A 27,628-nucleotide genomic window follows, 5' to 3' on the forward strand; every position below is an offset into this window, starting at 1 on the left:
ATATATATATAATAATATATATATATATATATATATATATATATATATATATATATATATATATATAATGCTAATCCCCAAAATTCAATTGAAGTGTTCATGTATATTCGATAATTGTGTGGTTCGGATCCGATATATATAGTTTCTTCTTTAGGGGTGGTAACATTAGATTGTTGAAGACTGAAGCTAGCAACTAGCCATGTTAGGGCAAAAGTACAAAAGTGTGACTGAGAGAGTATTTTGTAAATTCTCATGTGTATGTAACAAATTGAAACTATAATAAGTGAAGTAGCAAACAAAACAAATTTATGTAATATAATGGACAATGATAAGCCCGTTTAGCATTAAAGCCCGCTAATGCTAGTAAAATTAATATAAGAGTGTAAAGAGTTAAAAAGTAAAAAGTAAATCTAGTTAAAACATATCAGACTCAGTGGTGGAATAATCAATTTACCACAGTTGTTGTTGGTTGAGCTACCCCATTATCAAGAGAGATAGAGAGAGAGAGAGTTTTGGTGTTTCTGCTTCAGGTTTCGATTTCAAGTTGTAGATCTTTCCACTCAGTGGGTTTGCGCTCTTCAAATTGCTGAACTTCGTGGAGCTTTGGAATTGATCGGCGATGGCAGTGGGAGATCAGACGGAGCAGAATTACTTGCCGAAGAAGAAGAAATCCGAAACGGAAGACGATAAGAGGTTCTTCTTGTTCTATCTCCTTTAGAAAATCTCTGTTGAATCAGTTGATTTTGTTTGCTGGGACTGGTGAATCGATCATTAATTTTGAAAGTTGTATTTATGGAATAGGAGGAAGAAGATTGTTCCCGGGAGCTTGTTGAAAGCAGTGGTGAGACCTGGAGGAGGAGGTGATTCGAGCCCTGTTGATGGTGATCAGGTTATAATTTTGGCTTCGTTTTGCTTGTCGTGAGACAGGGACGAAGAGTGGTCAATTTTGATGGTTATGTGTGTTTTTTTCGTCAGGTTATTTATCACTGTACTGTAAGGACACTGGATGGTGTAGTGGTGGAATCTACGAGGTCAGAATGTGGAGGTAAGACTGACCAAACATTTCTCAGTAGGGAGTTGCTTTTAGCTTTTTGTTAGGGATACCATCTAATGCGGTGTTTGATGTTTCCTGTTTTCAGGAAGAGGTGTACCGATAAGAGATGTTTTGGGGAAGAGCAAAATGATCCTTGGATTTCTGGAAGGAATTCCCACTATGCACAAGGGTGAAATTGCTATGGTAAACTAAAAAAATAACGTTTTTGTGTGTGTGTTCAAAGATTAGGCTGTTTAGTTTGGTTTAGCTTATTTAGTTGAGTCACCTGAATTTCAGTGAGTTGAGGCGCCAAAACCCTTCTTAGTTATTTTAGATTACTTCTCAATTCTTCACGGCTGAAGAAGTCTTTATACTTCTTTTTTGTTTTGTTTCAGTTCAAGATGAAACCTGAAATGCATTATGCAGAGAAGGATTGTCCAGTCTCAGCTCCAGGAAATTTTCCAAAAGATGATGAGCTTCATTTTGAGGTTGAGTTGTTGGATTTTTCTAAAGCCAAGGCAAGATCTCATCACAAACCAAGATAACAGTGCTGTACATAGCCAAAAGACTCTGAAAACTTGCATTTCATCTGTATTGACTTAAGCTTTCGTTTCCTGTGTTAATGTTCAGATTGCAAGTGAAGATCTGGGGGTCGTCAAGAAGGTAGGTCCTGAAATTCCATAGTTGTAGACGTATCAATTGGGTAGGGGATGATGTATTTATTTGGTTGCGTGGGCAAGGGTAGTGTAAGGAAGAATATGCAGAGGTTGAATGATATGATCCAAATTTCTCTTGTTCTTCCTGATGGCTCAAGCATTGCTTTTCTTTTATATGAAAGATTCTAAATGAAGGTGAGGGCTGGGAATCTCCCAGAGAACCTTATGAAGTAAAAGCCAGGTAAGTTAATTCTTCATCATTCCAGCATTTTGGGTCAAAATATCATTTAACATTGTTGTCTCTTGAGGGTGAAACATTGATTGAACATTTTTATGCATTGTGTTGTATATTAGGATATCTGCGAAATCCGGTGATGGACAAGTGATCTTATCTCACACAGAAGAACCTTATTTCTTCACGTTTGGAAAATCTGAGGTGGTTGTTAAGTTGACGGGATTTTTTTTGCTCTTTACTCTCTTTCTATACATAACCGGTCTTGCGGAATACATTGCTGACTATTGCTCATCAATTAGGTAGGTGCCTAAAGGTCTTGAAATTGGAATTGGAACTATGGCTCGGAAGGAGAAGGCAGTGATATATGTTCGCAAGCAGTACTTGACTGAATCTTCTTTGATGCATATCGATCATGACCTTGAGGAAGTTCATTTTGAGGTTGAACTGGTACATTTCATTCAGGTATAACAAAGACAAACCTTTTAATTCAATTTTCTTATGCAGTATTTTGCGCATTTAAGAATTGGGAGACTGAGTGATTGACATTCAAAGTTCTCGCATTGAAGGTGCGTGACATGCTTGGAGATGGACGTCTCATAAAACGTCGAATTCAAGATGGTAGAGGTATGTTTCTCACTGTATTTGTAACTGTTTTCTTATCCATTTCAACATGCTGATGGTTATCTTCTTATACATAGAATCCAGCTCTTGATTTCTGTATATTTTAGTTTATCTGCTAGACTATTCTGATCTGCAATGTTTCATAAACTTATTAGGCGAGTTTCCCATGGATTGTCCTCTCCAGGACAGCCGGTTAAGCGTTCACTACAAGGGCATGCTTCTCAATGAAGAGAAGACTGTCTTCTATGATAGCAAGATTGACAATAATGATCAGCCGTTGGAGTTCAGTTCAGGGGAAGGACTGGTCAGTTATTACTAATGTTATAGAAAAACCTTGTGAAGTTATTTACACGATTCAGTTGAAATAAATTCGCAGGCATGAAGATGATTATTCTGTCGTATTTTGCAGGTCCCTGAAGGGTTTGAGATGTGTACCCGCTTGATGCTACCTGGGGAGATTGCTCTTGTTACATGCCCCCCTGATTATGCATATGACAAGTTTCCAAGGTCATGCTCTTAACTGTACAATTCACATTGAACATGAATACATGATAGGGTATAAACTCTTGTTGGAGAAAGAAAAGCATTTTGACTGTTTGCTCTCCTGATAGACCGCCTGGCGTTCCTGAAGGTGCACATGTTCAGTGGGAGATTGAACTCCTTGGTTTCGAAACGCCAAGAGTAAGTTGGTCTAGTGATGATGCTTAGCATAGAAATTGTAAACAGCTCCCCATTTCTAATGAATCCAGTTTTCTTGTCACAGGACTGGACTGGTTTGAACTTCCAGAACATCATGGACGAGGCAGAAAAGATCAGAAGCACGGTATGGAAGCATATATTCTTCTACCATATAAATTGTAACATTACAGAGTTTTCTGTTAGCTAATCTTATCTCTACTTTTAATTATACTATGAACTTCAGGGTAACAGGCTTTTCAAAGAAGGAAAATATGAGCTCGCAAAAGCAAAGTACGAAAAGGTATATAGTCCAAAGGTCTAACTAATTCCAGTATTAGCCTTTTGTTTGATCATGTCTGAGAGGTGACCCAAAAACAAACCAGGTACTCCGGGAATTTAATCATGTTAACCCACAAGATGACGAAGAGGGGAAAATATTTGGTGACACAAGGGTGAGTCTCATCACCTCATAACGTTTGTAGTCATATATACGTCTAGATTATATTATATTATGTTTTAAGTATTAACTATCCCTTGTATGCTCTGTGATTTTTGAAGAATTTGTTACATCTGAATGTTGCGGCATGTTTGCTTAAATTGGGAGAGTGGAGGAAGTCTATAGAGACATGCAATAAGGTAACATTGAAATAAATAGAATTTCTGAAAGGCTTTATTCTTAAATCAGAAGTTCGGATTCTGAGAACTTTTGTGCTCCAATTTCCAAACAGGTCTTAGAAGCAAAGCCAGGCCATGTGAAAGGTCTCTACCGCCGTGGAATGGCTTACATTGCAGGTGGAGAGTATGATGACGCTAGAAATGACTTTAATATGGTATATTGTACTAAATCTGCTTGTCATAATCCAACCCCTAGATTAACTAATCTGCTTACTAACATGACTTATGTGTCTGTGTTTTAGATGATCAAAGTGGATAAATCATCAGAAGCAGATGCCACAGCTGCTCTGTTGAAACTGAAGCAGAAGGAACAGGTCAGTGTTTGAAAACCAGCAAAGCCAAATGTCCACCCCAACTGAGTTCATTAAGGCTACTTATAATTTGGGCAAGTTTTACTAGTTTTGATACTTGATGTAAGATTCGTTGAATTGTTGTTTCTTCTGACCTCACAGGAAGCAGAGAGCAAGGCTAGGAAGCAGTTCAAAGGGTTATTCGACAAGAAACCAGGGGAGATAACCGAAGTGGGCACAGAAATAAAAGAAGAGTCTAAAACTATAGAGGAAGTAGATGAGACAAAGGATAATGATGATGATGAAACACAGGAAGAAGAAGGAACGACGACGGTGAGCACGGAAAGGAAGATGAAAGGCTGGCCTTTTCTGAAGAACGTGATGGTCCAAATCGGAATCCAGCTCGGTGTTGTTCTGATAGGGATATTGATTTTCCAGTTTGTGAATGCTAAATTGACATGAGAGAGCCATGAAGAAACCAACGGTACTTACATCTCATATCAAACGGTTTATTAGACTCACTCAAGAGAATATGAAATTGATGTTTGGACGACTAATCAATCGATCCTCGACTGATTGGATTGGTGTTTGTTTCTTTCATTAAAATCATATGAGAGTGTCAAAGAAAAGAAGCTATCAATGAAGGAAGATAACTAGTGAATAATACAAGATTTAATCAAATCATACTCTGTTTTATTACTAGTTCAAGTAAGTAACATTCAACTTTATCAAAACAGAATATATATTAATGATACATGAAATAAATGGAAAAAATTGGACCCATCAACATCAGTCGAGTGAAAATAAAATAAAAAAGTCGCCACTAATGTTTAATTTGTTTAAAAAAGATTCAACCGTTTTGTCCGTGTTGAACTCGCGTTTTATCGTACACCCAAAACGATGCTTAAAACGCTGGTTTTGCTTCTATCAGAGATTTTTGGGGGCAACGGAGATATTTGTTTTTAGGGCTTTTTTTTCTTTTCATCGTCGTCTCAGATCCTGCTAAAGGAAATAACTTTTGCTCTAGATTCTTCACTCTCAAGTTTTCTCCTTGTTGGTGTCGCCGTCGTTCTCGTTCAACATTTTCCCGATCTTCAGTCACCGGCGTTTGTCCCGACTTGGGTTCCGGAGGATTCACGACCTTTCTCGGGTGGACTTTTCGATCAGACAGATAATTTTGAGATTAGGTGGTATAAAATTTAAAATTTGTTGGGTGTGTTTTGGTTTGGTTTGGTGATGATGATGATGTTGACCCGAACTGTTGGGGTCTGAACTAGTATGGAAGTGAAACTGTAGCAAATAGAAAAAAGAAGAAGCAGATAATGAACCTTTACATTCGCCGCGAAGCTTCTAAGGTTCTTCTTTGTCTTTCTTATTCTTCTTCTTCTGATTCTGATTTATCTGTGGAAATTGGCTGATTTAGTAATTGGCTCATTGTTCTGTAGCTATGGAAGAGATTGTGTTCGGAAATAACGACGGAGATTGGTCTCCTCGCCGAGAACTGGAAATACCTTCTTGCTGGTCTTCTCTGTCAGGTTTCCCCATCTTTTCACAATTCAGTTTTCATATTACTTCAGTCTGTAATTGAATACTTGAGCTGCGTATATATTTTGAATTACGACACTTTTTTTGCTCTTAGAGTAGATTAATGTTACAATCATGGTTTGTTATACCTATAGTTAATTTAGGCCTTGGGACTTGGGAGAAATTAAAGCACAAGACTTGGAATTACCCTCTCTCTCTTTTTTTCTTCTTACTACTTTTTATGGATTTATGTCTCCTTTGGTTTCTTAGGTTCAACTTAGTCTTGATTAGGTGTTAGTTTTGAAACTTATTTGATTCATCTGTTATGTGCAGTATATTCATGGTTTAGCTGCTAGGGGAGTTCATTATATTCATCGGCCAGGACCAACGCTTCAAGATTCTGGATTTTTTGTTCTTCCGGTTTGTCTCAAATATTTCAGCTGCTTTGGTTGATCCCTTATTCTTCAGTTTAGATGTTATATTTAAGCTCTTATTGGCTTTTCACATTTTAGGAGCTTGGTCAAGATAAAGGCTACATAAGTGAAACTGTGTTCACTTGTGTTTTTGTTTCATTTTTCCTGGTGAGTTTCATCAAGATACGAGGATCCATCTCTGGTTCTGATCTGACTAAGCAAGCAGCCTTTATATGAATGGTTTTGTTTCGCCTTAAATATTGCAGTGGACTTTTCATCCTTTCATCGTGAAAAGCAAGAAGATATACACTGTGTTGATATGGTGCAGGGTTCTCGCCTTCTTAGTTGTAAGTGCCCTTTGCCCTTTACTAAGTAAAATAAATTCAATTCAAAGGTTTACCTCTTAGAAGTTGTTTGCCAATTGTTTCCATTAACAGGCTTGTCAGTTTCTCCGTATTATAACATTCTATTCGACTCAGCTTCCTGGTCCTAACTATCACTGTCGAGAGGTAAAACTAAATATAGACCTATACAACAACGGGCCCCCTAATTCACTATTGGCATTCAAGTGTTTCTTGTGTTACATACAGGGTTCTGAGCTTGCCAGGTTGCCACGGCCACATAGTGTGCTTGAGGTGCTCTTGCTTAACTGTGAGTTTTGAGCATTTCCCCTTCCTTCAACACATCTTTTTATGTATGTTTTCTTCTTATGTGATAATACGCTGATCTTATCAGTTCCTCGCGGGGTGATATACGGATGTGGAGACCTGATTTTCTCTTCGCACATGATATTCACACTAGTCTTTGTCCGCACTTATCAGAGATACGGTTCTAAAAGGTATAAAGTATCTCTAGTCATGTCATAAAACAAAAACGGAAATATCATCTCTATAATACCTTGTAAATGTTCTCTCAGGTTCATAAAGCTGTTAGGTTGGGTCATTGCCATTTTGCAAAGCCTCTTGATTATTGCATCCCGTAAGCATTACACAGTTGATGTGGTTGTTGCCTGGTATACTGTGAACTTGGTTGTCTTCTTCCTGGAAAGCAAATTACCAGAATTGCCTGATCGAACAATGGTGTTGCTTCCTGTGATCACGAAAGACAGAACCAAAGAAGAGAACCACAAACTCTTGAATGGGAACGGTGTTGATCCTGCAGATTGGGTACGCATCTGAATTAGTATTCAAATCTGGTTGAAACCCCAATCAATAAATGTGTATAAAATTGTTGACCCTTTTGGTGTAACAGAGGCCGAGAGCTCAAGCGAATGGCAAAGACAGCAATGGGGGTCACACTGACAACACTACCAATGGCGCATGAGAGCTCAGCTCCAGTATAGTTTTCTAGTTGTTGATCATTTGTAAATTTGATTATATGACTAAGTTGATCAAGGAAAGAGCACGAATGCAGTTTGTATATCCTCACTTCCTTGCTTCTAAAGTAATCTGATGTGTGTTAGGGATCTTACACTAATGATAAATGATGAAAATATAACCAAAACGCCAATGGTAACCATTTTTTTTTGCTATGTTGTCCATAGTTATGAAACATTCTAAAATCGCCATTTTTTAACCCTCTTGAATCTTGATGCGGTGTAGTAGAGCCGTTTGATTGAAAACTATAAGAGTCTTACTGTTTTGAAGCTACGACAAACATCTCAAAGACCAAATAAGTTTAAGTTAGCAATCATCATCATATATATAAGAGTTTGCTCATGGAATAATGTAGTATGGAGGAGACGTTTTAAACAAACAGAAACATTTGGGTGGGGTGAAGAAATATGGGAAATGTGATAGAGAGGGGAACGTGGCGTATGTCGGTAAGGGGAATGTGGTCAAAGGCACATCCCATGTGGGCTCACATGTTTCTTTCATCTTCTTCTTCTTCTTCTTCTTCATTCTCACGACACTTGTAACTTTGTCATCCCAAATCTCTCTCTCCTTTTCTCTTTCACATTTTTTTCGGTGCTCATACTATATACACTCCCAAAACACTCCAACGAACCATAATTTTGTTTTCTTGGATATTTTGTTTGGCTCCTAGCTATAACCATTATGGTAGAATCGGTTATCTTTTGAGGCTCGTAAATTAATGGAGGATAAAGCTTTTTCTACATATGTCTTTCTCCTTTATGTTAAAAATTCGAATTTGTAATGAAGCTGTAACCGATGTTTAAGTATTATATTATAATAGCCTATAGGGATGGTTGTCAACTTCATAGAACATGCTAATTGAATAGTATATATACAAAAGAGTACGTAAGATAGATTAGAAACATGGTAATTGGTGGTCCAAAACATCACTTGTGTGTTAAAGATGCTCATGATATATTTTGATTATGGATTTATTTAAGAAAGGTTATAGCATACTATCAAGTATCAACTGTTTTTTTTCTTCTGAGTGCAGCCCTACCGATCGAATAATATTGGACCTACTGCTTAGATGCAAATATTTGATAAAGTCTATGTTGTCTTCCTTCTTTTCTTTTGTGGTTAGATATTGTTTCTTAGGATTCGGTGTCGATCACATTCTCAAAGATTACTTGGCGTTTGACGATTGGCTAATCTTTATTCGCTTCGAAGCTGCAAAAGATAGGAACGAACATGACATATGATAAACATATATGGTTTTGATATGAATGCAATGATATTGATCATTAGTTGTTTTCAATGTTTCATAAAGGAACGAGTAATCTCATTTTTTTCTTTGTCATGAGTCATGATGATGCACCTTTCTTTACATGTTTGGCTGGCCTCTATACTTTGTTATGTCGGATTCTTCGATAATTATTGTTGTAGTATTTTGAGTGATTATGATAAAAGAGCTAGGGTCCTTTGGTGTCACATATATGGGTAGTAAAATCATTAATTCGAACGCAAAAAGACAAAGACATTATCATTATACCAACTGTGTCTTGATATATGTATGGTGTGTTTTAGCATGAAGGTTTTGATTTTTATTAGTGTTTAGACAAATCAATACTTAACAAGTGTGTATAGCGTGGAAAGTAATGTAACGGCCGCTTACCAACACACACACATGAAGTAATAACTAATAAGGTCTCTTTAAGATAGATAATTTATAAGGGAAGATATTGTGTCCTCAAGGCTCAAGCAAATTATTTGCGTTATCTCTCCCATAGCTGAGCCAGAACCAAACAATTTTAAAATATGCATTTGTTTTATGATTTCCAAAAAGTTCAAAAATGGAGATAACGTGTATCAAACATTTGTAAATCGTTTCTTCACCAAAACGACAACTTTTGAATCAGTGAAATTAAGTTGCTAATAATTGAACCAAAGTAAAATGAATATGAAAGTTCTTACTGTTCATGAGATATGAATGTACATCTTAAGACACCGTAAAAGAAACAATAGATGTGTTGATTCGGACACAAACACCGACACATGCTCTAGATTTTTCCCGGACCCTTTATGATATATAGCTATATAGTATATATGTTAACCCAAGAACTCAACTTGAAGATAACTTCAACCACTAGTGTTTTCATGGTCGTCGTGGCCAAATAACCTTAACATACACTTTTATGATAGAAATCTTTAAATATAAGATGTGTATTATTGTAGTTTATTACAAATGTATGAATTCATAATAATACTCTAAAAAGGGTTAGGCAGCCAAAAAAGAAAAAAAAAAAAGAAACTAAAAAAGTCAAATCGCCATGAAATGGGTCTAATGATGAAGTTCACGCGGTTTCAACATGAAAAAAGTGTTTTTGCTTTTCTTGTGCCTTTATTTTCAACGGTTAAACAGTAAAAAACAAAAGATTTCACTATTAGAATTTCACCCCTATGCTTGATATTGTGGGCATATGTACTACATACTTTCAAAAAATGTATCATACATCATGTCTATAATTTTTCCTATATTTTTATTTATTTGGTCTTAAGTTTCATAAAAAAAATATACATATTTGAAAAAAAAAATTGCCTGGTAAAAAAATAACATGTTCTAATGTTTTACACAACAAGAAAAAAAAATGAAATTTGAAAAAATGCCAACAAATTAAAGAAGAAAATAAAGGAATTTCAAAAAAGTTTAAAAAGAGAGAGGCGCAAAGTTTTGTGGCAAAAACAACTTTCGGATAAAAACATTTAAATATTAATTATTATTATAAAAAAAAACAAAAAAAACAATTCACTTTGCAGAGAGAAGTCTGAAAACGCCGAGAAGAAGAAGAAGGAGAAGAAAGCTTGAGACTTTCCTCTCTGCTCATTTCGAGATCGATAAAGACTTCTCTTTTCGGTGCTTAACAATGACAGCTTTCGTTTTCGTATAGTTCGATTTCTCCAAACTGCTCTCTCGATTCTGTATCGTAGTCTCCGATCACCTGATTTCATCAAATGGGAGCTCGTTGCTCTAAGTTCTCATTCTGCTTGTTCCCTTCTCACTTCAAATCCGCTTCAGTCCTCGAATCTCCTGATCTCGGTTTGGTTCTGTTCTTAAAGATTTCTCTTTTCCATATTTGATTTTGAGGCTTTGTCTGATTTGTGTGTTTATCTTCTCTCTTGGTAAAAGACAATGGAGGCAAATCGTGGCCGAGTTTTAAAGAATTCAAACTGGAGCAGCTGAAATCTGCTACGGGAGGTTTCTCTTCGGATAACATTGTATCAGAACACGGCGAGAAAGCTCCTAATGTTGTCTACAGAGGAAGGCTTGATGATGGTCGCCTGATCGCTGTTAAACGATTCAATCGCCTCGCTTGGGCTGATCATAGACAGTTCCTGGTAATTCAAACACCCTTCAATGCCCTCATCTCTGCAAAGATTTGATTTTTAGGGGGTCTAAATCGAGGAAATGTTGTTTGTTTGATTAGGATGAAGCGAAAGCTGTTGGGAGCTTGAGGAGTGAGAGATTGGCTAATCTGATCGGATGTTGCTTCGAAGGAGAAGAGAGATTACTCGTTGCTGAGTTTATGCCTCACGAAACGCTTGCAAAGCATCTTTTTCACTGTTAGTTCTAATTGTGATTCTTTCATGAGATTGTGAAGTTTCTTGGTGATGCAATTGATCGGATGTTTTTGTGTGTTGTAGGGGAGAATCATCCGATGAAATGGGCGATGAGATTAAGAGTTGCAATGTGTTTAGCACAAGCATTGGAATACTGCAGTAATAAAGGGAGAGCTTTGTATCATGATCTTAATGCTTACAGGGTTTTGTTTGACAAGGTGACTACATTGATTCAGTCTTTCCTTATTTTCCTCACTGATTTGTATTTCAAGTTGTAAATTTTGCTTATTTTTTGTTGGTTTACAGGATGGGAATCCAAGGTTGTCTTGCTTTGGACTCATGAAAAATAGTCGAGATGGGAAGAGTTATAGCACAAACTTGGCTTTTACTCCTCCAGAGTATTTGCGAACGGGTAAAAAACACTCTCTGATTCATTTTTATATATATGTCCCTTAGCTTCCAAAGTGTTTCAGGGCACAAAGTTCCCAAGGCTAAATCCACTTTTTTGTTCATCTTGTGCCAGGTAGAGTTACACCAGAGAGTGTAGTATTCAGTTTTGGAACCGTTTTGCTCGATCTCATGAGTGGAAAACATATTCCACCGAGCCATGTAGGTCCTCTACTAATAAATGATATACAAACTTTAGATGTAATGTAGGACCTGGTTCATTGTTTCCTGCTGGATAGATGTTGGAAAGAATCTGTATTCAATCCTCACTAAAATCCAAATGATGTTCATCTTTTTCCTGCCTCATCCTTTCTCAGTGACTCTAATGTTGCTTGTATACAGGCGCTCGACTTAATCAGGGGTAAGAACTGTGCAATGTTAATGGATTCTGCTCTCGAGGGTCATTTCTCAAATGAAGACGGAACTGATCTAGTACGCTTAGCCACACGTTGTCTGCAGTATGAAGCTCGTGAAAGACCAAATGTCAAATCTCTTGTTACTTCACTTGCCACACTCCAGAAGGAATCTGATGTAGCTTCATATGTTCTTATGGGTATCCCCCATGAAACAGAGGCTGAGGAAGAGCCTTCGCTTTCTTTGACACCCTTTGGTGATGCATGCTTAAGAGTGGATCTTACAGCCATACATGAGATACTTAATAAGGTTGGATACAAGGACGATGAAGGAATTGCCAATGAGGTATATTAATTTATTCTTTCTTTTGCTCACTTCTTAGTCTTTTGCATTGGAGACATGTTATGAATATGATTTTATATAACTTCTTCTGCAGCTCTCCTTTCAAATGTGGACCAACCAGATGCAGGAATCTCTCAATTCGAAGAAGCAAGGCGACTTATCTTTCCGTTCCAAAGATTTTACAACCGCAGTCGATTGCTACACTCAGGTAATATCTACAAATGCAACATTGTACTTCTTTTTCATCTGGATTAAATATACCTAAGAATTTGTTATTTTTGAAAAAATTTCATGCCAAGAGTAAGCTATGTATGTCCATTGTAGAGATAGACATTGATTCAGTCATTAAATCGAAAATGACTGGTTTGTTTTATGGTATAGTTCATAGAAGGAGGAACAATGGTATCACCAACGGTTCACGCACGGCGCTGCTTGTCATACCTGATGAATGAGAACGCACAAGAGGCTCTGACCGATGCATTGCAGGCACAGGTTGTGTCTCCAGAATGGCCAACCGCTTTGTATCTTCAAGCAGCTTGCTTGTTCAAGCTCGGTATGGAAGCCGATGCTCAGCAAGCTCTTAAGGACGGGACTACATTGGAAGCTAAGAAGACTAACAAGCGCTACTAAATAGCGTTTTCGAAAGCTTTGTATAGGCTTATTTTGTTCCTTCTCTCTATCTCCATCTATATGCACATACACATATGTGGGTGTATCTATATATATATGCATATACTTTTGATGCCTTCTTCTTCTTTGTATTTATTTTCCGAATCATGGTGATGCTTGTGATTTCTAGTGTGCCTCATGGGAAGGTCTCTCTGAGAGAATTTTTTCGAGCTTCGTCCATTCATCAATCAGTTATTTTCCAATGAACATTCTTATGAAATTTGGTATTCAGATGAGAATTAACTTAGAAGAAACTTGATTGTATGTTTATATGTCCATTAATAAAAAAAAATCCCATAAAAAATGGTAAATAAAATACCTCATGGCTCAATTGTTTTGTAATTTCGATAATGATTCTAAGACATACGATTGAACATGACATACTTATATATATAGAAGAAGAAAACAAAACAATGGTTTCATAAAGTTGTTATAATACTGGAAATGTTAACTAAGAAAACAGATACAAAAATCAGACTCACTCACTTAGTATCCTCTTCTCTAATATGAATCAATGGATGATATATCGCATCAAATCATAGAAAATGTAAGATACGGTCCATTACATATGGATCATCAATCGAAATATTAAATATAAAGTATATAACACACACTTGTGGAATTAACGAACATTTTACATAGGAGCCGGAGCTAGAGCAGGAGATGAAGCGTCTTCGGAGGCTGGCGCAACCTCGGAGACAGGTCCTGGAGCTGCGCCAGAGCTGAGGATCTCCAACATCGAACGGTGGGGATTCATTCGTTGAGCATCGCACAGATCAGGTAAAAACGCACCTGCATGTAGTCAATTAGAAGGTTACGTACGTCAATAATTTTACACTTTTTTGCAACATTGGGTTTATTTATTTACTCCCAAACCTAAAATCATAGAAAAAGAGAATCGCTATTATTAAAATAACAGAATCATGTTAAGTGAAGCATAACTATCAAAAAACACTAAATTCCTTGCTTTGACGATAAGAAATACCAAAAAACATGAAAGTGATTATTTTCATGCATGTTGTGTAAGAAACTCGGCGAATCTACCAAAAACACACAAAATATATATGATTCTTACTTCATTAGTAAGCCATGATAAAGATCATAATTTACATACTTTCTACTTTTCTAGTTAATCACGTACATATATATACCTTGAAGAAACTTTCTTATTTTGGTAAAAATACAAAATTTGTTGCAAAAGAATAAACTAGAATTGCATAATAACATCTTCTAACCAAAGTCTATATTTTCCACATATAATTCATATCGTAAACGAAGACCTTAGACCTAATGCATGAATCATTCATTATTATAATTTTCGTTTTCAAGGCTTAAGGGAATAATAATAATTATGGTACCTTCACCGGCGGCGAGATTGAAATAGAGATCAAGAATGTTAGGGCAATAGTCCAAGCAAGCCGGTGAGCAAAGCTTAGAGGCAAATCCTGATTCCATCAATGCGTCAGAGGAGATCCCTACGGTTTTCCGATCAACACCACAAGCGGAAACGCACTCGTCGCTCTCCACGTGGTTAACAATCCCTTCCACGTCAACGGCGGAAGTCCGGCAAGTGAATTCTCCGGCGACATTAGCCGTCTCCAACAAACATCTTTTCCCGGAAGCCGATATTGAGAACGCGCACATATTCGTTGGCAGATTCTCGCAAATAATGTTCTCCCCTACACAACAATTTATAGGAAACAATAAAAAAACATAAGAACGCATGGAAACAAAGATAATTCACATGAGCTAAGGATTAAACGATTCCGTAGCCATATATATAGTTTATCTTAAATCGATGGTTAACATTTAAATCTTAGTTTCTAAGGAACGATCGAAGAATATAAATGTTTGTAACGTACCTAAAGCTGCATGGAGAAGAGATGAGAGAATGAGAAAGATTGGCAATTTGAGGGAAGAATAAGACATATTGCTTCTGAGTTTTTCTTTCTCTCTTTCTCTCTTCTAATTCTCTTTCTCCTTTGTTTTTGATTTTGAGGGGTTAAAGATTTTGAACCTCCTTGATGTTTTCAAGGGAAAGAGTACGCGTATATGTATGTTGAAGGGAATATTGTGGGTGTGGGGGGCTTTATATACACGAATGATTTGTATTTACTATTTTTTATTTTGTTTGCTTTATTACATTTCTCCAAATATGGTGTTGTACTATAATAGTAAGAATTGTATTTTTGTCAACAGTCAAGATTACATGTTGTATAGTGTAGTTGCAATTTTTTACTTTCCTTTTGTGTTAGGTATGTTCTATAGCTATTCCTATTTTAATGTTTCTATGATCTAATCGATTTATAAATGCATATTTTGTAGAAAATCGTAAAAACGTCATAAACTTGGGAAGTGGGCATTCCGATAAATTATAATTTTGTTAGTAAAGTAAACCTAATTGTAGTTTGTTCAAAGGTTGACAAAAGTTTGAATACGGATTAATTAAGATGATGAATGTATAATTGAGTTTAGCTGAGTGTATTATCAACGATTCAATGAACTAGGGCTTTAAATCCAGATTCAACAACTTGTTTTTTTTACCTCAGTATTTATTTTTGGTCATCATAAACTCTTGCTCGGATTCTCTAAACTGTCCACATGATATACTAGTAGTATTTAACCATTAAATGTTTGGGGAGACGTAATCAAAAGTTTGAAACAATATTGTAAAAAGATTTAGTTGGATTATCTTTTTCATTGGAGGAGTACTAAAGACTTTTTATGGTGAGGGGTGTTGTTGTTTCTTGTAAACAAAGCGACGTGCGTACAATACATGTCTTCACGTCCGTCTTTGACTCAACGCGTTACTTCAAGATTATATCCTCTCTACCTAAGTCGTCTACCTATTACATATACGAGATCAATATAACTTTTTTTTTTTTTTTTTTTTGAGATCAATATAACTTGTTACTTGGTATTGTTTCGTTTGACTTGAACTAGTACGATTGGAAACTCAAAATTCATCCTAAATATGTTATTCTATGATAACTCTAATATTTTCAGTTACCAAAAGAAAAAAAAAGTCTAATACATGTGCCATTAACTAGTTAGTTGTTTATCTTCTAACGTATACAAATACTTTACGCTTTGATGCAGCATCACCCCGGGTAATATACATGCATTACAGCCAACATTAATCCTCTGACTTTTTCTAAAAATGCATTGGTCACTTCTATAATGTTTATTTATTTATTTGCATTATATTATTGGTTTATCTGACATCAAATCTAAATTTGCTTTGGTTGGCCACCCAAGCCTAATAAAAAGAATATCATTTGGGTGGGCTTAAGATAAATAAAAATTTAACATTAAGGCCCACTCCTACTAAATCCTTTCACAAATAAAAGAAGCCACGTGTCGTGTCACAAGATAAGTAGAGAACCCACATTGAATCGAATCCTTCGTCCACCTCACATTCCGCATATCCGATCCTTTTCCTCCCTCCACCAAAACCAAACCCATTCCATTTTTTTTTTCTTTTTTTCAAAACAACAGAGCCCAAAACGTGAAAAAAATGGCAGCAACAACGTCGTCGTCTCACCTTCTTCTCTCAAGCTCACGCCACGTGGCTTCATCACCTCAGCCTTCAATCCTCTCTCCGAGGTCTCTCTTCTCCTTCAACGGCAAACGATCATCAACTGCTGTGAGAAACCATCACTATGTTGGGAGTGGAGTGAGGTGTATGGCTGTGGCGGCTGATGCTGCTGAGACGAAAACTGCGGCGAGGAAGAAGAGTGGATACGAGCTTCAGACGTTGACGAGCTGGTTGTTGAGACAAGAGATGAAAGGTGAAATTGATGCTGAGCTGACGATTGTTATGTCCAGCATATCCATGGCTTGTAAGCAGATCGCTTCACTTGTTCAACGTGCCGGAATCTCTAATCTCACCGGAGTTCAAGGCGCCGTTAATATCCAGGGAGAGGATCAGAAGAAGCTTGACGTCATCTCTAATGAGGTCCCTTTCTTTATTATTTTACACACTTGCTTTTGTTTTCTTTTCGATTAACTTATTTTAGACTTTAGTTTTGTTAAGCTTTTAATATGTAATGTAACCTTGCTAAGGTAGACCACTTAATTTTACTAAACATAAAAACTATAGGTTATACATGGATCTTGGTAGATGGATTAATAAAAAATTTGAGTGGTGGTGTGTGCAGGTGTTTTCCAACTGCTTGAGATCAAGTGGAAGAACAGGGATCATAGCATCAGAGGAAGAGGACGTGCCAGTAGCGGTGGAGGAGAGTTACTCCGGCAACTACGTCGTCGTTTTTGACCCTCTTGACGGTTCCTCCAACATTGACGCCGCCGTCTCTACCGGTTCTATCTTCGGTATCTACAGCCCCAATGACGAATGTATTGTCGACGACTCCGAAGATATCGCAGCTGTATACTACTCTTCCTTTCTTATCCATTCTTTGTTTATAAATGTAGTGATCAAAAGTGTTCTCTACGGTTTGATTTTTATTTGTAGTTTTATCTTTAGGAGATAAATATCCCTTTTGGCTTATAATGTTGTTGCAGCTTGGGTCAGAAGAACAAAGGTGTATAGTAAACGTGTGCCAGCCAGGGAACAACTTGCTAGCAGCTGGCTACTGTATGTACTCGAGCTCAGTTATCTTCGTTCTTACTCTAGGCAAAGGCGTTTTCTCCTTCACGCTTGATCCAATGTACGGTGAGTTTGTCCTCACGCAAGAAGACATTCAGATCCCTAAAGCCGGTAGAATATACTCTTTCAACGAAGGGAATTACCAGATGTGGGACGATAAACTAAAGAAGTACATTGATGACCTCAAGGACCCTGGTCCAAGTGGGAAGCCTTACTCCGCAAGGTACATTGGAAGTTTGGTCGGAGATTTCCATAGGACTTTGCTGTACGGTGGTATTTACGGGTACCCTCGTGATGCAAAGAGCAAAAATGGAAAGCTTAGGCTTTTGTATGAGTGTGCACCAATGAGTTTCATTGTTGAACAAGCCGGAGGAAAAGGGTCTGATGGACACCAGAGAGTACTAGATATCCAACCGACTGAGGTAACTCAAATCAAATATAAATTTCGGTTTGATTAGATTCTTATGCCACCCTACTGCTGAGTTTACATCTAAAATTGGAATACCTGACACAGATTCATCAGAGGATTCCACTATACATTGGAAGCACAGATGAAGTGGAGAAGCTAGAGAAGTACTTGGCTTGACTCTTGTACCAAACATAAGCCATTTAATTTCTATTGTAAGCCAATTTCTGATTACATGGTACATGCGCATATAGATGCATAAATGGTGAAAGTCATATTTTGTTGTTGATATGAATAGAGGGAAACCAGCTGTTAAACTATAGAGCCAAAAAGAAAACATGTTTAATTTATACAACTTACATGTAGTACTAGTTAGGAGCGACCAAAGGGCGGATAGCATTTTCATGTTTCACATATCTTTTCAAGAATTAACACGCATAGTTAGACAAAAAGCAGAGGATCTTGTATCAGTAGTCTTGGAGTCAATCGTCGTCTTCCAGTTCAGTCAATTGTCTGTACTGTCACTCTCTGCCTATAACACTTGGCTATATGAAGAGAAGAATGGCTTGAGTTAGGGAGAGGATCAATACATTTTGGAAATTCAGAGTATGATAACATCAATTGGAGAATGAGTAAGCAAAAGTACCAGGACTCAAGATATGATTGCATTGTGTTATGGACTTTGCAGCGGTCTTGGCTTCATATCCTGGAAGTGAAGCATCAATAATGAGTGAAAAAGGCAGATATATATCTGTAATCAAATGCAGACCAGAAATACTCACCTTGACTGTTCATGTCTTTCTCTTGAGTCACTTCAGTCTCGGTTGATGTATATTCCAAAAAGGACTGGTCAGACTCGAGATTACCACCTCCTGATCCAAGAGACGACCTGTGATACAGATTAGCGTATGAGTAGACATCAAGAGATAATAGCCAATTTTTTTTTAAAAATGATCCTACAAACTAACCACATACCATGGAACAGTTTCAATGGGTGCATTTGAGGCCTGTAACAAGCAATTATTTGTACTTCCTCCACAACCAAGATCAAAATCAACCAGTAGCTCCGAGAGGGTGTAGTTTTCACCCAAGAAATCTAGATTAGAAAAGTCCATGTCAAATAAATCAACTTCTGGCTCAGACCCGGATGGAGAAGCAGAAACCAAATCTTCAGTGGTAGGTGCCTCTAAGCACATTTCTGTATCAGCGTCATCAAAGTTGAGCTTTCCTTTCACATGGTCTCTCTTATTTGACATCTTCAGGGTAGACTTGACTGGTGAAGAAGAAGAAACTAGATGACTTCTTTCAACTGAATAAGAAGTAATTTGCTTGAGGGGGCTGATTGTGAATTTCTCCTTTGTAACAATTGTGCAGTTGGTAGGAGTAACTTCTTTCTGTGGACTCTTGAACTTATCAATCCGAGGAGAATCATGTTTTTGTGGTGTCCCAAGGCATGCTGAACTAGTAGGTTTCGATGAATCTGCCTTATTGAACAAACACTTCACCACACTTGACCCGTGACCAATCAATTCATTAGTTGCAGAGGTTTTGGCCAATGTAAGTGTTTCAGATGGAGTTTGGGATGATAAGGAGTAAGCTACTTTATCAGTTTGTGTGATCTTATTAGTCTCTGGTTCAATAAAAACGACACAATAAGTTTAAGAGTACTGGAGATTCAAAGGGAAGTACATCAAATTTAAATAAACCTGGTAGGCATAGAAACATACCATCTCCTTTTGTAATTCCTTGTGCTGAAGTAATCCGCACTTTCCTAGTTACCCGAGGAGCTCCTATAGAAACATCAGGGCCCTTTCTTTTCCCGGTTACAGACCGAGTGGTCGAAGGTGTGGAATAATCCCCTAAATCTACTCTTTTGTTACCAAGCAATGACACTGACATAACATTTGGTGTGTTGTACTGAGCTAGGCCTGAAAAACAAGAACACATTATTAGTTCCAAATGCATAAAATAGCAGCAAAGAGCTGGAGAGAGCCACTTCAATCAATATGAAGATCCAAAGCAAGCTAACCTAGTAATCGTTCCAAAATTAGAACCAGCTAAAAAGAATAACAAAAGCTGAAAAACCTGAAGAAGAGACGCTGTGGTGATTCTGCCGAGAAGCTGGAACTGTAGCCGGAGGAGGAGGAGGAACGGTGAGGCTGGCGTTGTAAGTATTCATCACATTCTGCATCCCCTGCATCAGATTATGAACCCTAATCTTCTCCTGATCCACTATCACTCTCTCCTGATTAATAGTCACTTTCTGCTCCTTTAGAGAAACGTAATCGTTCAACAAAGCATCAAGAGTCATCAAACTATTCGGAACCTGCAATATCAAAATCCCCAAATATTAAAACCCATTAAGACTTTTTTCTCAATCCGATTAAATAAAATCAAAAACTTTGAGGGGTTCTTTGTTTTTTTTTGTTTTTACGTACATGGCGAATTGGGGAGTTGGAGAGGAGAGAGGAAGCTTCAGATCTAAAGATGGTTCGGGTTTCAGAGAATCGATTGTCGAAGAGGTAGCGATCCACGATAAAAGCGATTTGAGTTGGGGTAACTTCACCTTTACCGATATTACGCGATCCTCCTTTGGATCTGCTTGATTTACCCATGTCTTTTTGTTTCTGAATTATCAAAAACCCTAATTTAGACGAAGATGATGAAGTAAATAGAGAGACAGAGTCAGAGAGAGCGAAGTTGAAAAGACCTCAAGGCTGAAGAAGACGAGTAACATAACAGCGGGAGATTTTCAAAACACTCTTTGGGAACGGTGTCGTTTTTAAATTTTCGCCGGGAGATTGTGTTGGCGGCAGCTTAAATGTATTAATATCCCAGGAATCTGAATATATTAAAATTATTATTTGTACTATTTAATTATGATATTTTACATGTATTTTTTTATGATACATAAAAAGAAAAAAAAAATCAAAAAACATACTTTAGTATGAAAATTATTGTTTATTATACAATAGTATGAAACTGATTGAAACACTAAGTACTAATTTAATAGCAGAATGTTTATTTTCATATATTTTCTAAAATATTTCAATCCTTTTTCCAATACTAATTTACCTCCGTATGATATAATATAATTAAGTAAAATAATTTAAATGGTGCATATTAAAAATTTCAAAGTAAAAATCGTCGAGGGAATGAAAGCTCACCTGAATTAAAATTCCAATAAAATGCATTTCAGAGTAATAAGAAATAAAATAAAATATAAATCATTATATGTTGTTTTTTTTGTTAAGATGATAAAAAAAGAAGAAGCATTTTTGGGGTTTACCAAAGAGCAATTACCACAGTGACAAGAAAGTAAAATATAAATAGAAATAACTAAAAAATCAAAAAAAAAATTAACAGAAACGAGGTGAGGGGGAGACAAAAGTTGCAACCTTTAAACGCTTTTCACAATTGTCCAAGTGCTTTCCGAATCCTAACCCCATCCTTCTCTGTCCTTTCTCTCTCTTCTCCACCATCATCACATCACTTTACTCTCTCTCCATCTCGGGAGATCTCATTCTCTCATTTCAAACCCTAGAAACTCTCTAATCACAATCTCTTTCTACTTCATTTATGGCGAGCTTCAGTCTCTCCAGGTCACTCCTGCTTCTACTCCTCATGATTGTCATCGCATTGTTTTCAAGATTCTCGATTTCGGAAGCTACCTCATCTTTCTCGTTCACCAGTTCCGATAAAAACGCGAGCTTCAAGTCCAACGAAATTGCCCTGTTCGGCGACGCTAAGCTCGTCGACGGCGGATCTTCGATTCAGCTGACTGACTCAGTGTCTCTCGGTGGTGGGCGGGTCGTCTACAAGAAACCCATTGAGTCCGTGGATACTGTAACCGACTATTTCGTGGGATTCTCTACTGTTTTCTCTTTCTCCATGTCTCCTGGTCGTGGTGGGAGACTCGGATTTGTGGTGTTCCCTGCTAACGGAACATTTGATCAACCTTTACTCCAAGTTAAGTTCGATTTTTCTGAGAATTTCACTAAGTTTAGAGATTCGAATGTCACTGTGATTGTGGATGGTACTACGGTTTCTCATAAGATTAACAATCTCACGATTGTACTGGACAAGGAGAAAAAGGACAACTTGTTGTTGTACGCTTGGATTAGTTACCAAGCAAGTGGCAGGTTCATAGATGTTCATTTATGCAGATCAGAAAGCTTTAAAGCCGTTCATTCTCATTACATTTCTCGGATAGATTTGTTGAAAGAGACGGATGAGCTCATGGTCGGTGTTAAGTCATACAGCGGGAACTTTGATCTCCACTCTTGGAGATTAGAAGCGAGACATTTCCCGAGGAATATGCATTCTTATGCAGCGCTTATGGAATCAAAGCGTACAGGCGAGGAGGAGGCCAAGAGAAGGAGAAGAAAGAGGATGTGGGGGATTGTCACTTGCTTTGTCATGACCTTTGGATCAACAGGGCTTGTGTTCTTTGCCATGATGCATATATGGGCAGCATTCAAAAGAAACTATCTTGCTATTGTGATGCAAGAGGAGTGTGGGATCAAGACCAAGGAGTTTGGGTACGAGAAGATGGAGAAAATGGAAGTTGTGATGAGTAAAGCTGACGCCAAACAAGAAACGAAGTGAAGTCAAGTTTGGTGATTTTGTGTGTTTAGGATATGTTATATTTTTATGTAATCAAGTAGATTCTTGGGACTGTCATGGTACCACGAGGTTCTTCACTGGCTAATGTAGCCCTATCTTCATGTGTGTAAGCTTGCAATGTTATTACTCTTTGGCATTTTTAGTTTGATTTGGCATGTAAAAATGTGACAAGAAATGCTGTAGAATCCACGCCAAACTTGAGTGCATAGGATACTCGATTTCATTAGATGAAAAAAACAAATACCAACTCCTACATAATCAATAGATTTGTTATTCACGATCACTATAAGAACCAAATGTAGTTTCCCGTCATCTACACAAAATCTTCAACCGGAGACGAGCTTCAAGACAATGACTGCTGTGTTAATGAGCATGAGGGGGAGTCTCATGTACTGGCAGGCATGGATCAGACCAATAATTTGGCCTTTGGGAGAGTTTTTTCTACCAGTTTGGTGGAGTTCTACTAGTGTCCATCCTCTTGGAGCAAGGAAACGGTCTTCATTGAGGATTGCCAGTGCATTTGCAAAGAGCAGCAGACCTTTTATAAGTGTCCAGAAGCCCATTGTTCTCTGTGATGCAAAAGAGTTCAAAATGATCAGAATCTGGGAAAGAGACTGGAACAAAGTTGTTTGATTAGGTGTAGAAACATGATGGGATATAAAGCGTCTATTGAAGAGAAACATGAAGATCGCAGTGCAAAAAACTTGATTTTAACACATCAGGAGCCACCAGAGCTTTGTCATCGTTTGGTGTTATTGTTTATAAAGAATTGGACTTGTTCCTGCCTTGCACTAATATCTAAAATCTATATAATGGCAGGACAGTCACCGAGCTAGCATTTCATAATGTATAATGTATAGAATCTTCTCAGGATAAAAAAAATCATATAAGTAACACAAGTATGATGCACGGCAATTTCAAGGGTCAAAAGCAGCTCCAAGCACCAAGCTAAATGAATCCATGAGCACTAGATGAGATTATCTTACCAAGTTGGTTCAAGAACAGTAAACTTAAGTCAATCAGACAATCACAGCATCATGAGAGATTGAAAAAAGAACACGAATCCTAAGCTCAGCAGTTGCAGCAGTAAGATAACTAAGTTCCATCAAAAGCGAAGAAGACAGTCTATTGTTCCTAGGTATCAAACAACACGACCCCATTAATCACTAATCTAACATGTAGAAAGAGATGATAGAGACAAAGCCTGCACCGATTAAGCTAAGCTTGGTGTAGAAAACGGAGAATACAAATTCCTAATTAACGCAGAACAATGTTAATAAGGCATTTAAGCAGTGTAACAACTTAAGCAGGAACCTTAAAATTACGGAGCTAAACGTGAGATCGAAGCAGTAATTGAAGATCCAAGGTTGCTAATAGAAGAAGCAGCCAAACTAATCGATCTATTCCGACAAGGAAAACGAAAACTCCAAAATCTACGCAACCCAGTGAAGAACAATAAAACTAGAAATCGAGGAGCTGAATCGAGTGCGAAATTACCTTAAGAAATCGTACCGGCGGTGAGGATGGTCTGAGAATGAGAGAAATCAAATCGTCGGTGAGATCTTTGTGGAGGGTTTTATTTGTTTCTCCTTCTAAAATCTAAAACTGATTCTTCAGCCGTAAGAAAAAAGGAAGATAACCGGAACCGGGTTTTCATGGGTTGACCCGATTAGAATAGAAGTCGGGTCAGGACCCGATATGATTCAAAGAGGAAGATTTGGATAAACCCTGACATCAAAGTAAAAAACCCTCCAAATGGCTTCACTTCTTCTTTTTCCTCACCTTCACCATTTTGATTCTTCGCTAGATCGTAGAGAGATTGTAGTAGCTCGAAATTCACCAAAACCAAGGCAATTCCTCTCTCCGAGAGGTTCAATTAATGGCGGACTTAGAGTCGGAGCAGCAGCGGAAACCGCAGCTAAACCTAGTCGCAAAGGGAGGAAGAAGAAGCAGTCCTCGACGGTGATTGAGAAAGATGACACCGACAACGGTACTATCGAGACTGGTCCTGAATTGAATCCGGAGTTAGAGGATTACGACGACGGGATCGAGTTTCCTTACGACGATCCGCCTCTCGTGTGCTGCTTCGGTGCTGTGCAGAAGGAGTTTGTTCCGGTGGTGAGAGTCCATGATAATCCTATGCATCCTGACATTTACTCGCAGTGGAAGATGCTGCAGTGGGATCCGCCGGAATTTGGGAGAGCTCCGGGAGGTCCGCCGTCGAATGTGGCCATCTCTCATGTTCGGTTAGGTGGGAGAGCGGCGTTTATGGGAAAAGTCGGTGAAGATGATTTCGGGGATGAGTTGGTTCTGATGATGAACCAGGAGAGAGTTCAGACGAGAGCTGTGAAATTTGATGAGAATTTGAAAACTGCTTGTACTCGTGTCAAGATCAAGTTTGAAGACGGGAAAATGAAGGCGGAGACTGTGAAAGAGCCACCAGAGGACTCGCTTCTTGCTTCAGAGCTCAATTTAGCTGTACTGAAAGAGGTAAAAAGATTTTAGCTTTAGGAGGAACAAATTGGTTTTTTACTAATCGTATAAAAAGACATGATAGCTCAAGCTTACACTGCTTAGTTTCTTATTGAAAGTCTCTGTCTTGAGCATTAATCTTATTGCGAATGACTAATTTCTTAGTTCGTATATGATCTGGAGCATGAAACAGAGCACCTTAGCTTGCCTTTTAAGCTTTTTGTTTCTGTACTTGTGCTTCCAATGCAGGCCAGGATTTTTCATTTCAATTCAGAAGTGTTGACGTCTCCTACAATGCAATCAACTCTTTTCAAAGCGATACAGTGGTCCAAAAAGTTTGGAGGGCTTATTTTCTTTGACTTGAACCTTCCATTACCGCTATGGAGATCGCGCAATGAGACTAGGAAGTTGATTAAGAAAGCATGGAATGAAGCAAACATCATTGAAGTTTCTCAGCAAGAGCTTGAGTTTCTACTTGATGAAGATTACTATGAGAAGAGAAGAAACTACACACCGCAGTACTTTGCTGAGGATTTTGAGCAGACGAAAAACCGAAGAGACTATTACCATTACACACCAGAGGAAATCAAGCCATTGTGGCATGACAAGCTGAAGCTATTGGTTGTGACTGATGGAACACTTCGGCTTCATTACTATACTCCCACTTTTGATGGAGTTGTGGTTGGAACAGAAGATGTGCTTATAACTCCTTTCACCTGTGATAGGACAGGTTCTGGTGATGCAGTTGTTGCAGGGATAATGAGAAAGCTAACAACTTGTCCTGAGATGTTTGAGGACCAAGATATGTTGGAGCGACAGCTCCGGTTCGCAGTTGCTGCTGGGATCATATCGCAGTGGACAATTGGCGCAGTTAGAGGTTTCCCTACTGAAAGTGCGGCCCAAAATTTGAAAGAACAAGTATATGTTCCATCAATGTGGTAGAATAGAAGACAACTTGTACTAAATGTTTTTGAACAATATGTAATATTGATACACTGATTCAGTTTTGTAATCCAAATATGTACAATCAAATTTTGAGCTCACTGATAACAACCATGTGGAAGGCTATGATGAGCAGCTGATTCCCTATGAAATTTTTGTTTTGTTCTGTTCCAGCTTCACAAAAAAATGTTCTGGCTGATCCAAGCCTAGATGTTCATCGCCTCATTGATTTGTTTCTTGGAGATAATTGAAAATAATCAAGATTTTGTCTTAGTCGATATTGTGTTGTGGGTTTGAATTGGATTCGTGAAATGTGTGGTTTGTATATAGTTGATGACTTGAAGTCGGTGGTCAACAACAGTAAACTGCAAGGACAAATCCACAAGTGATGGCAATTTTTGTACTAATACAAATTGTAACATTGCGAAGTTATCTCTAGCTAGCTAGACAGTTGGAGAAGACAGCAGATCATGGAGGATTCTGATTCATAATAAAGCACATTGCACTATGGTCTATGGCGATGAATGAGGTAGCCCTCGCTTGTGTAGCAGTGTAGATAGAACTTCTCTTTTTGGGATCCTTTGTGCCTCGATGATGAGGATTGAGGAGGATGGAGATAGAACGGGGCACTTGAGAGAAGTGGAATGGACAAGGATAAATCAAGGAATACTTAGGTAATAACTTCTGCGAAATGTGCGATGCTTGATTATGTTCAACACATTGTTCAACAAAATAAACAAGAAATGGTCTTGTATGAGCCATGGATACATCATAAAACTAGTAGAATATGAACTGTGATACATTACCCAAAGCAACGAAGCTGGAAAAAGAATGTCTTCGTGTGGGTTTTATTTTTTTACAAGCAAAAGAAACTTGCTTCATATAAATCCTCACTTCTATTCTCTTACAAGAACTCTTAAGATGAGAGATGGATGAGTTGAGTACACGTTTATCATTTCAAAAATTATTTTAGATATATATATATATATAGGGTTTGAATAACGTTGGATGTTAAAACTTAAATATTTAGATTCACCATAAAATGAAACAATGGTGGAAAAGAGCATTAGATTGGTAATTCTTCAAAGGAGATGAACATTTAAATAGACACAACTCTTTGTAATATACACAATTATTAAAACAAAAAGAATTATGATAAAAAAAAAAAAGAGCACAAAATATGGTAGAAGTACACAACTCTAAATAAATGGATGCAACTTTGTAGACCAAAACATAACTGTAAAATGTACATTTTAGATTATTAAAAATCAAATAAAAATATTTTATGAAAGATTACGATGAAAATTTTAGAGAAATACCATTAGATACCAAAATTTAAGTTTTTTTCCAAAAATACCACAACTTTTTATTTATTTTTTTAAATTAGTACAAAATTTTTTAGTTTTTCAAAAATAACATAAACATCAAAAATTAAATTTGAAGAGGTAAATTTGTTTATTTAATATTTGGGCTGACAATTTGCATTTATGGTATAGTTTTTAGGGGTAGGGTTTAGTATTTAGGATTTATAAATTAGTTTTGAATGTTAAAAAATTAAATTTTAGTTTACCAAAAAAAAAAAAATTAAATTTTAGTTTTGTGGTATTTTTGGAAAATTTGTATTTTAGAGGTATTTTTGGAAAATAAGCATATAAATATTTTT

At 37.4% G+C, this 27,628-nt stretch overlaps 9 protein-coding genes across 11 annotated transcripts; 6 read left to right on the forward strand and 3 right to left on the reverse strand.

Annotated features, from left to right (window-relative positions):
* The first annotated feature begins 453 nt into the window (after positions 1-453).
* Positions 454-4,869, forward strand: LOC17885613 (peptidyl-prolyl cis-trans isomerase PASTICCINO1). Of its 2 annotated transcripts, none has more exons than XM_023782139.1 (20): positions 454-693; positions 802-889; positions 976-1,045; positions 1,140-1,237; positions 1,429-1,551; positions 1,664-1,696; positions 1,872-1,930; positions 2,044-2,128; positions 2,228-2,386; positions 2,491-2,548; positions 2,701-2,849; positions 2,955-3,052; positions 3,157-3,226; positions 3,309-3,368; positions 3,468-3,524; positions 3,607-3,675; positions 3,782-3,859; positions 3,952-4,053; positions 4,141-4,212; positions 4,351-4,869. In XM_023782139.1, exons 1-20 carry the CDS (start codon positions 620-622, stop codon positions 4,648-4,650), a joined length of 1,902 nt encoding a protein of 633 aa, XP_023637907.1. In that variant the 5' UTR covers positions 454-619; the 3' UTR covers positions 4,651-4,869. The 2 variants fall into 2 exon arrangements, with proteins under 2 accessions (XP_023637907.1, XP_006290743.1); XM_006290681.2 differs by having other exon boundaries at positions 2,044-2,125.
* Positions 4,870-5,086: 217 nt separating this feature from the next.
* Positions 5,087-7,652, forward strand: LOC17885896 (phosphatidylinositol:ceramide inositolphosphotransferase 1). Of its 2 annotated transcripts, XM_023782140.1 has the most exons (11): positions 5,087-5,375; positions 5,466-5,543; positions 5,634-5,723; positions 6,046-6,132; positions 6,225-6,293; positions 6,392-6,472; positions 6,563-6,634; positions 6,716-6,776; positions 6,861-6,963; positions 7,042-7,291; positions 7,377-7,652. In XM_023782140.1, the coding sequence occupies exons 2-11, from the start codon at positions 5,511-5,513 to the stop codon at positions 7,446-7,448; spliced, it is 918 nt and encodes a 305-aa protein (XP_023637908.1). In that variant the 5' UTR covers positions 5,087-5,375; positions 5,466-5,510; the 3' UTR covers positions 7,449-7,652. The 2 variants fall into 2 exon arrangements, with proteins under 2 accessions (XP_023637908.1, XP_006292744.1); XM_006292682.2 differs by having other exon boundaries at positions 5,087-5,543.
* A 2,631-nt stretch (positions 7,653-10,283) lies between these two features.
* On the forward strand, positions 10,284-13,098 carry LOC17886128 (probable serine/threonine-protein kinase BSK3). The gene is made up of 9 exons (XM_006290913.2): positions 10,284-10,577; positions 10,668-10,876; positions 10,966-11,101; positions 11,183-11,316; positions 11,405-11,510; positions 11,622-11,707; positions 11,888-12,244; positions 12,336-12,449; positions 12,623-13,098. The coding sequence occupies exons 1-9, from the start codon at positions 10,493-10,495 to the stop codon at positions 12,869-12,871; spliced, it is 1,476 nt and encodes a 491-aa protein (XP_006290975.1). The 5' UTR covers positions 10,284-10,492; the 3' UTR covers positions 12,872-13,098.
* Positions 13,099-13,274: 176 nt separating this feature from the next.
* Positions 13,275-14,956, reverse strand: LOC17885204. The gene is made up of 3 exons (XM_006291854.2): positions 14,773-14,956; positions 14,269-14,589; positions 13,275-13,702 (listed from the first exon to the last, which is right to left on the reverse strand). Exons 1-3 carry the CDS (start codon positions 14,837-14,839, stop codon positions 13,545-13,547), a joined length of 546 nt encoding a protein of 181 aa, XP_006291916.1. The 5' UTR covers positions 14,840-14,956; the 3' UTR covers positions 13,275-13,544.
* Positions 14,957-16,341: 1,385 nt separating this feature from the next.
* Positions 16,342-18,220, forward strand: LOC17887135 (fructose-1,6-bisphosphatase 1, chloroplastic). Its single transcript, XM_006291148.2, has 4 exons — positions 16,342-16,868; positions 17,071-17,298; positions 17,435-17,941; positions 18,034-18,220. The coding sequence occupies exons 1-4, from the start codon at positions 16,428-16,430 to the stop codon at positions 18,103-18,105; spliced, it is 1,248 nt and encodes a 415-aa protein (XP_006291210.1). The 5' UTR covers positions 16,342-16,427; the 3' UTR covers positions 18,106-18,220.
* Positions 18,121-20,650, reverse strand: LOC111830487. The gene is made up of 7 exons (XM_023782548.1): positions 20,364-20,650; positions 20,011-20,251; positions 19,653-19,853; positions 18,901-19,555; positions 18,708-18,814; positions 18,572-18,631; positions 18,121-18,470 (listed from the first exon to the last, which is right to left on the reverse strand). The coding sequence occupies exons 1-7, from the start codon at positions 20,538-20,540 to the stop codon at positions 18,427-18,429; spliced, it is 1,485 nt and encodes a 494-aa protein (XP_023638316.1). The 5' UTR covers positions 20,541-20,650; the 3' UTR covers positions 18,121-18,426.
* A 713-nt stretch (positions 20,651-21,363) lies between these two features.
* Positions 21,364-22,689, forward strand: LOC111830399. Its single transcript, XM_023782067.1, has one exon. It carries the CDS (start codon positions 21,505-21,507, stop codon positions 22,531-22,533), a length of 1,029 nt encoding a protein of 342 aa, XP_023637835.1. The 5' UTR covers positions 21,364-21,504; the 3' UTR covers positions 22,534-22,689.
* A 59-nt stretch (positions 22,690-22,748) lies between these two features.
* On the reverse strand, positions 22,749-24,160 carry LOC17887093 (protein transport protein yos1). The gene is made up of 2 exons (XM_006292072.2): positions 24,049-24,160; positions 22,749-23,120 (listed from the first exon to the last, which is right to left on the reverse strand). The coding sequence occupies exon 2, from the start codon at positions 23,112-23,114 to the stop codon at positions 22,878-22,880; it is 237 nt and encodes a 78-aa protein (XP_006292134.1). The 5' UTR covers positions 23,115-23,120; positions 24,049-24,160; the 3' UTR covers positions 22,749-22,877.
* A 121-nt stretch (positions 24,161-24,281) lies between these two features.
* Positions 24,282-26,066, forward strand: LOC17886073 (fructokinase-like 1, chloroplastic). Its single transcript, XM_006290971.2, has 2 exons — positions 24,282-25,041; positions 25,273-26,066. The coding sequence occupies exons 1-2, from the start codon at positions 24,307-24,309 to the stop codon at positions 25,963-25,965; spliced, it is 1,428 nt and encodes a 475-aa protein (XP_006291033.1). The 5' UTR covers positions 24,282-24,306; the 3' UTR covers positions 25,966-26,066.
* The last annotated feature ends 1,562 nt before the right edge of the window (positions 26,067-27,628 follow it).

This window comes from Capsella rubella, unplaced genomic scaffold (assembly GCF_000375325.1).
Source record: "Capsella rubella cultivar Monte Gargano unplaced genomic scaffold, Caprub1_0 scaffold_5, whole genome shotgun sequence".
Classification (NCBI taxonomy): Eukaryota; Viridiplantae; Streptophyta; class Magnoliopsida; order Brassicales; family Brassicaceae; genus Capsella; species Capsella rubella.

Coding starts and splice junctions, on each gene's coding strand:
- LOC17885613 (XM_023782139.1), top strand. CDS start 620: ATGGCAGTGGGAGATCAGACGGAGCAGAATTACTTGCCGAAGAAGAAG. Junction 3,525..3,606: donor CAAAAGCAAAGTACGAAAAG/GTATATAGTCCA, acceptor AAAACAAACCAG/GTACTCCGGGAATTTAATCA. Junction 3,676..3,781: donor AAATATTTGGTGACACAAGG/GTGAGTCTCATC, acceptor TGATTTTTGAAG/AATTTGTTACATCTGAATGT.
- LOC17885896 (XM_006292682.2), top strand. CDS start 5,511: ATGAACCTTTACATTCGCCGCGAAGCTTCTAAG. Junction 6,473..6,562: donor GGGTTCTCGCCTTCTTAGTT/GTAAGTGCCCTT, acceptor TTCCATTAACAG/GCTTGTCAGTTTCTCCGTAT. Junction 7,292..7,376: donor GTGTTGATCCTGCAGATTGG/GTACGCATCTGA, acceptor TTGGTGTAACAG/AGGCCGAGAGCTCAAGCGAA.
- LOC17886128 (XM_006290913.2), top strand. CDS start 10,493: ATGGGAGCTCGTTGCTCTAAGTTCTCATTCTGCTTGTTCCCTTCTCAC. Junction 10,877..10,965: donor CTGATCATAGACAGTTCCTG/GTAATTCAAACA, acceptor TTGTTTGATTAG/GATGAAGCGAAAGCTGTTGG. Junction 11,708..11,887: donor AACATATTCCACCGAGCCAT/GTAGGTCCTCTA, acceptor GCTTGTATACAG/GCGCTCGACTTAATCAGGGG.
- LOC17885204 (XM_006291854.2), bottom strand. CDS start 14,839: ATGTCTTATTCTTCCCTCAAATTGCCAATCTTTCTCATTCTCTCATCT. Junction 14,590..14,772: donor TCTTCTCCATGCAGCTTTAG/GTACGTTACAAA, acceptor ATTGTTGTGTAG/GGGAGAACATTATTTGCGAG. Junction 13,703..14,268: donor CAATCTCGCCGCCGGTGAAG/GTACCATAATTA, acceptor GACTACATGCAG/GTGCGTTTTTACCTGATCTG.
- LOC17887135 (XM_006291148.2), top strand. CDS start 16,428: ATGGCAGCAACAACGTCGTCGTCTCACCTTCTTCTCTCAAGCTCACGC. Junction 17,299..17,434: donor ACTCCGAAGATATCGCAGCT/GTATACTACTCT, acceptor ATGTTGTTGCAG/CTTGGGTCAGAAGAACAAAG. Junction 17,942..18,033: donor TAGATATCCAACCGACTGAG/GTAACTCAAATC, acceptor TACCTGACACAG/ATTCATCAGAGGATTCCACT.
- LOC111830487 (XM_023782548.1), bottom strand. CDS start 20,540: ATGGGTAAATCAAGCAGATCCAAAGGAGGATCGCGTAATATCGGTAAA. Junction 19,854..20,010: donor CCACAGCGTCTCTTCTTCAG/GTTTTTCAGCTT, acceptor CTTGTTTTTCAG/GCCTAGCTCAGTACAACACA. Junction 18,471..18,571: donor CAATCATATCTTGAGTCCTG/GTACTTTTGCTT, acceptor CTCTTCATATAG/CCAAGTGTTATAGGCAGAGA.
- LOC111830399 (XM_023782067.1), top strand. CDS start 21,505: ATGGCGAGCTTCAGTCTCTCCAGGTCACTCCTGCTTCTACTCCTCATG.
- LOC17887093 (XM_006292072.2), bottom strand. CDS start 23,114: ATGGGCTTCTGGACACTTATAAAAGGTCTGCTGCTCTTTGCAAATGCA.
- LOC17886073 (XM_006290971.2), top strand. CDS start 24,307: ATGGCTTCACTTCTTCTTTTTCCTCACCTTCACCATTTTGATTCTTCG. Junction 25,042..25,272: donor ATTTAGCTGTACTGAAAGAG/GTAAAAAGATTT, acceptor CTTCCAATGCAG/GCCAGGATTTTTCATTTCAA.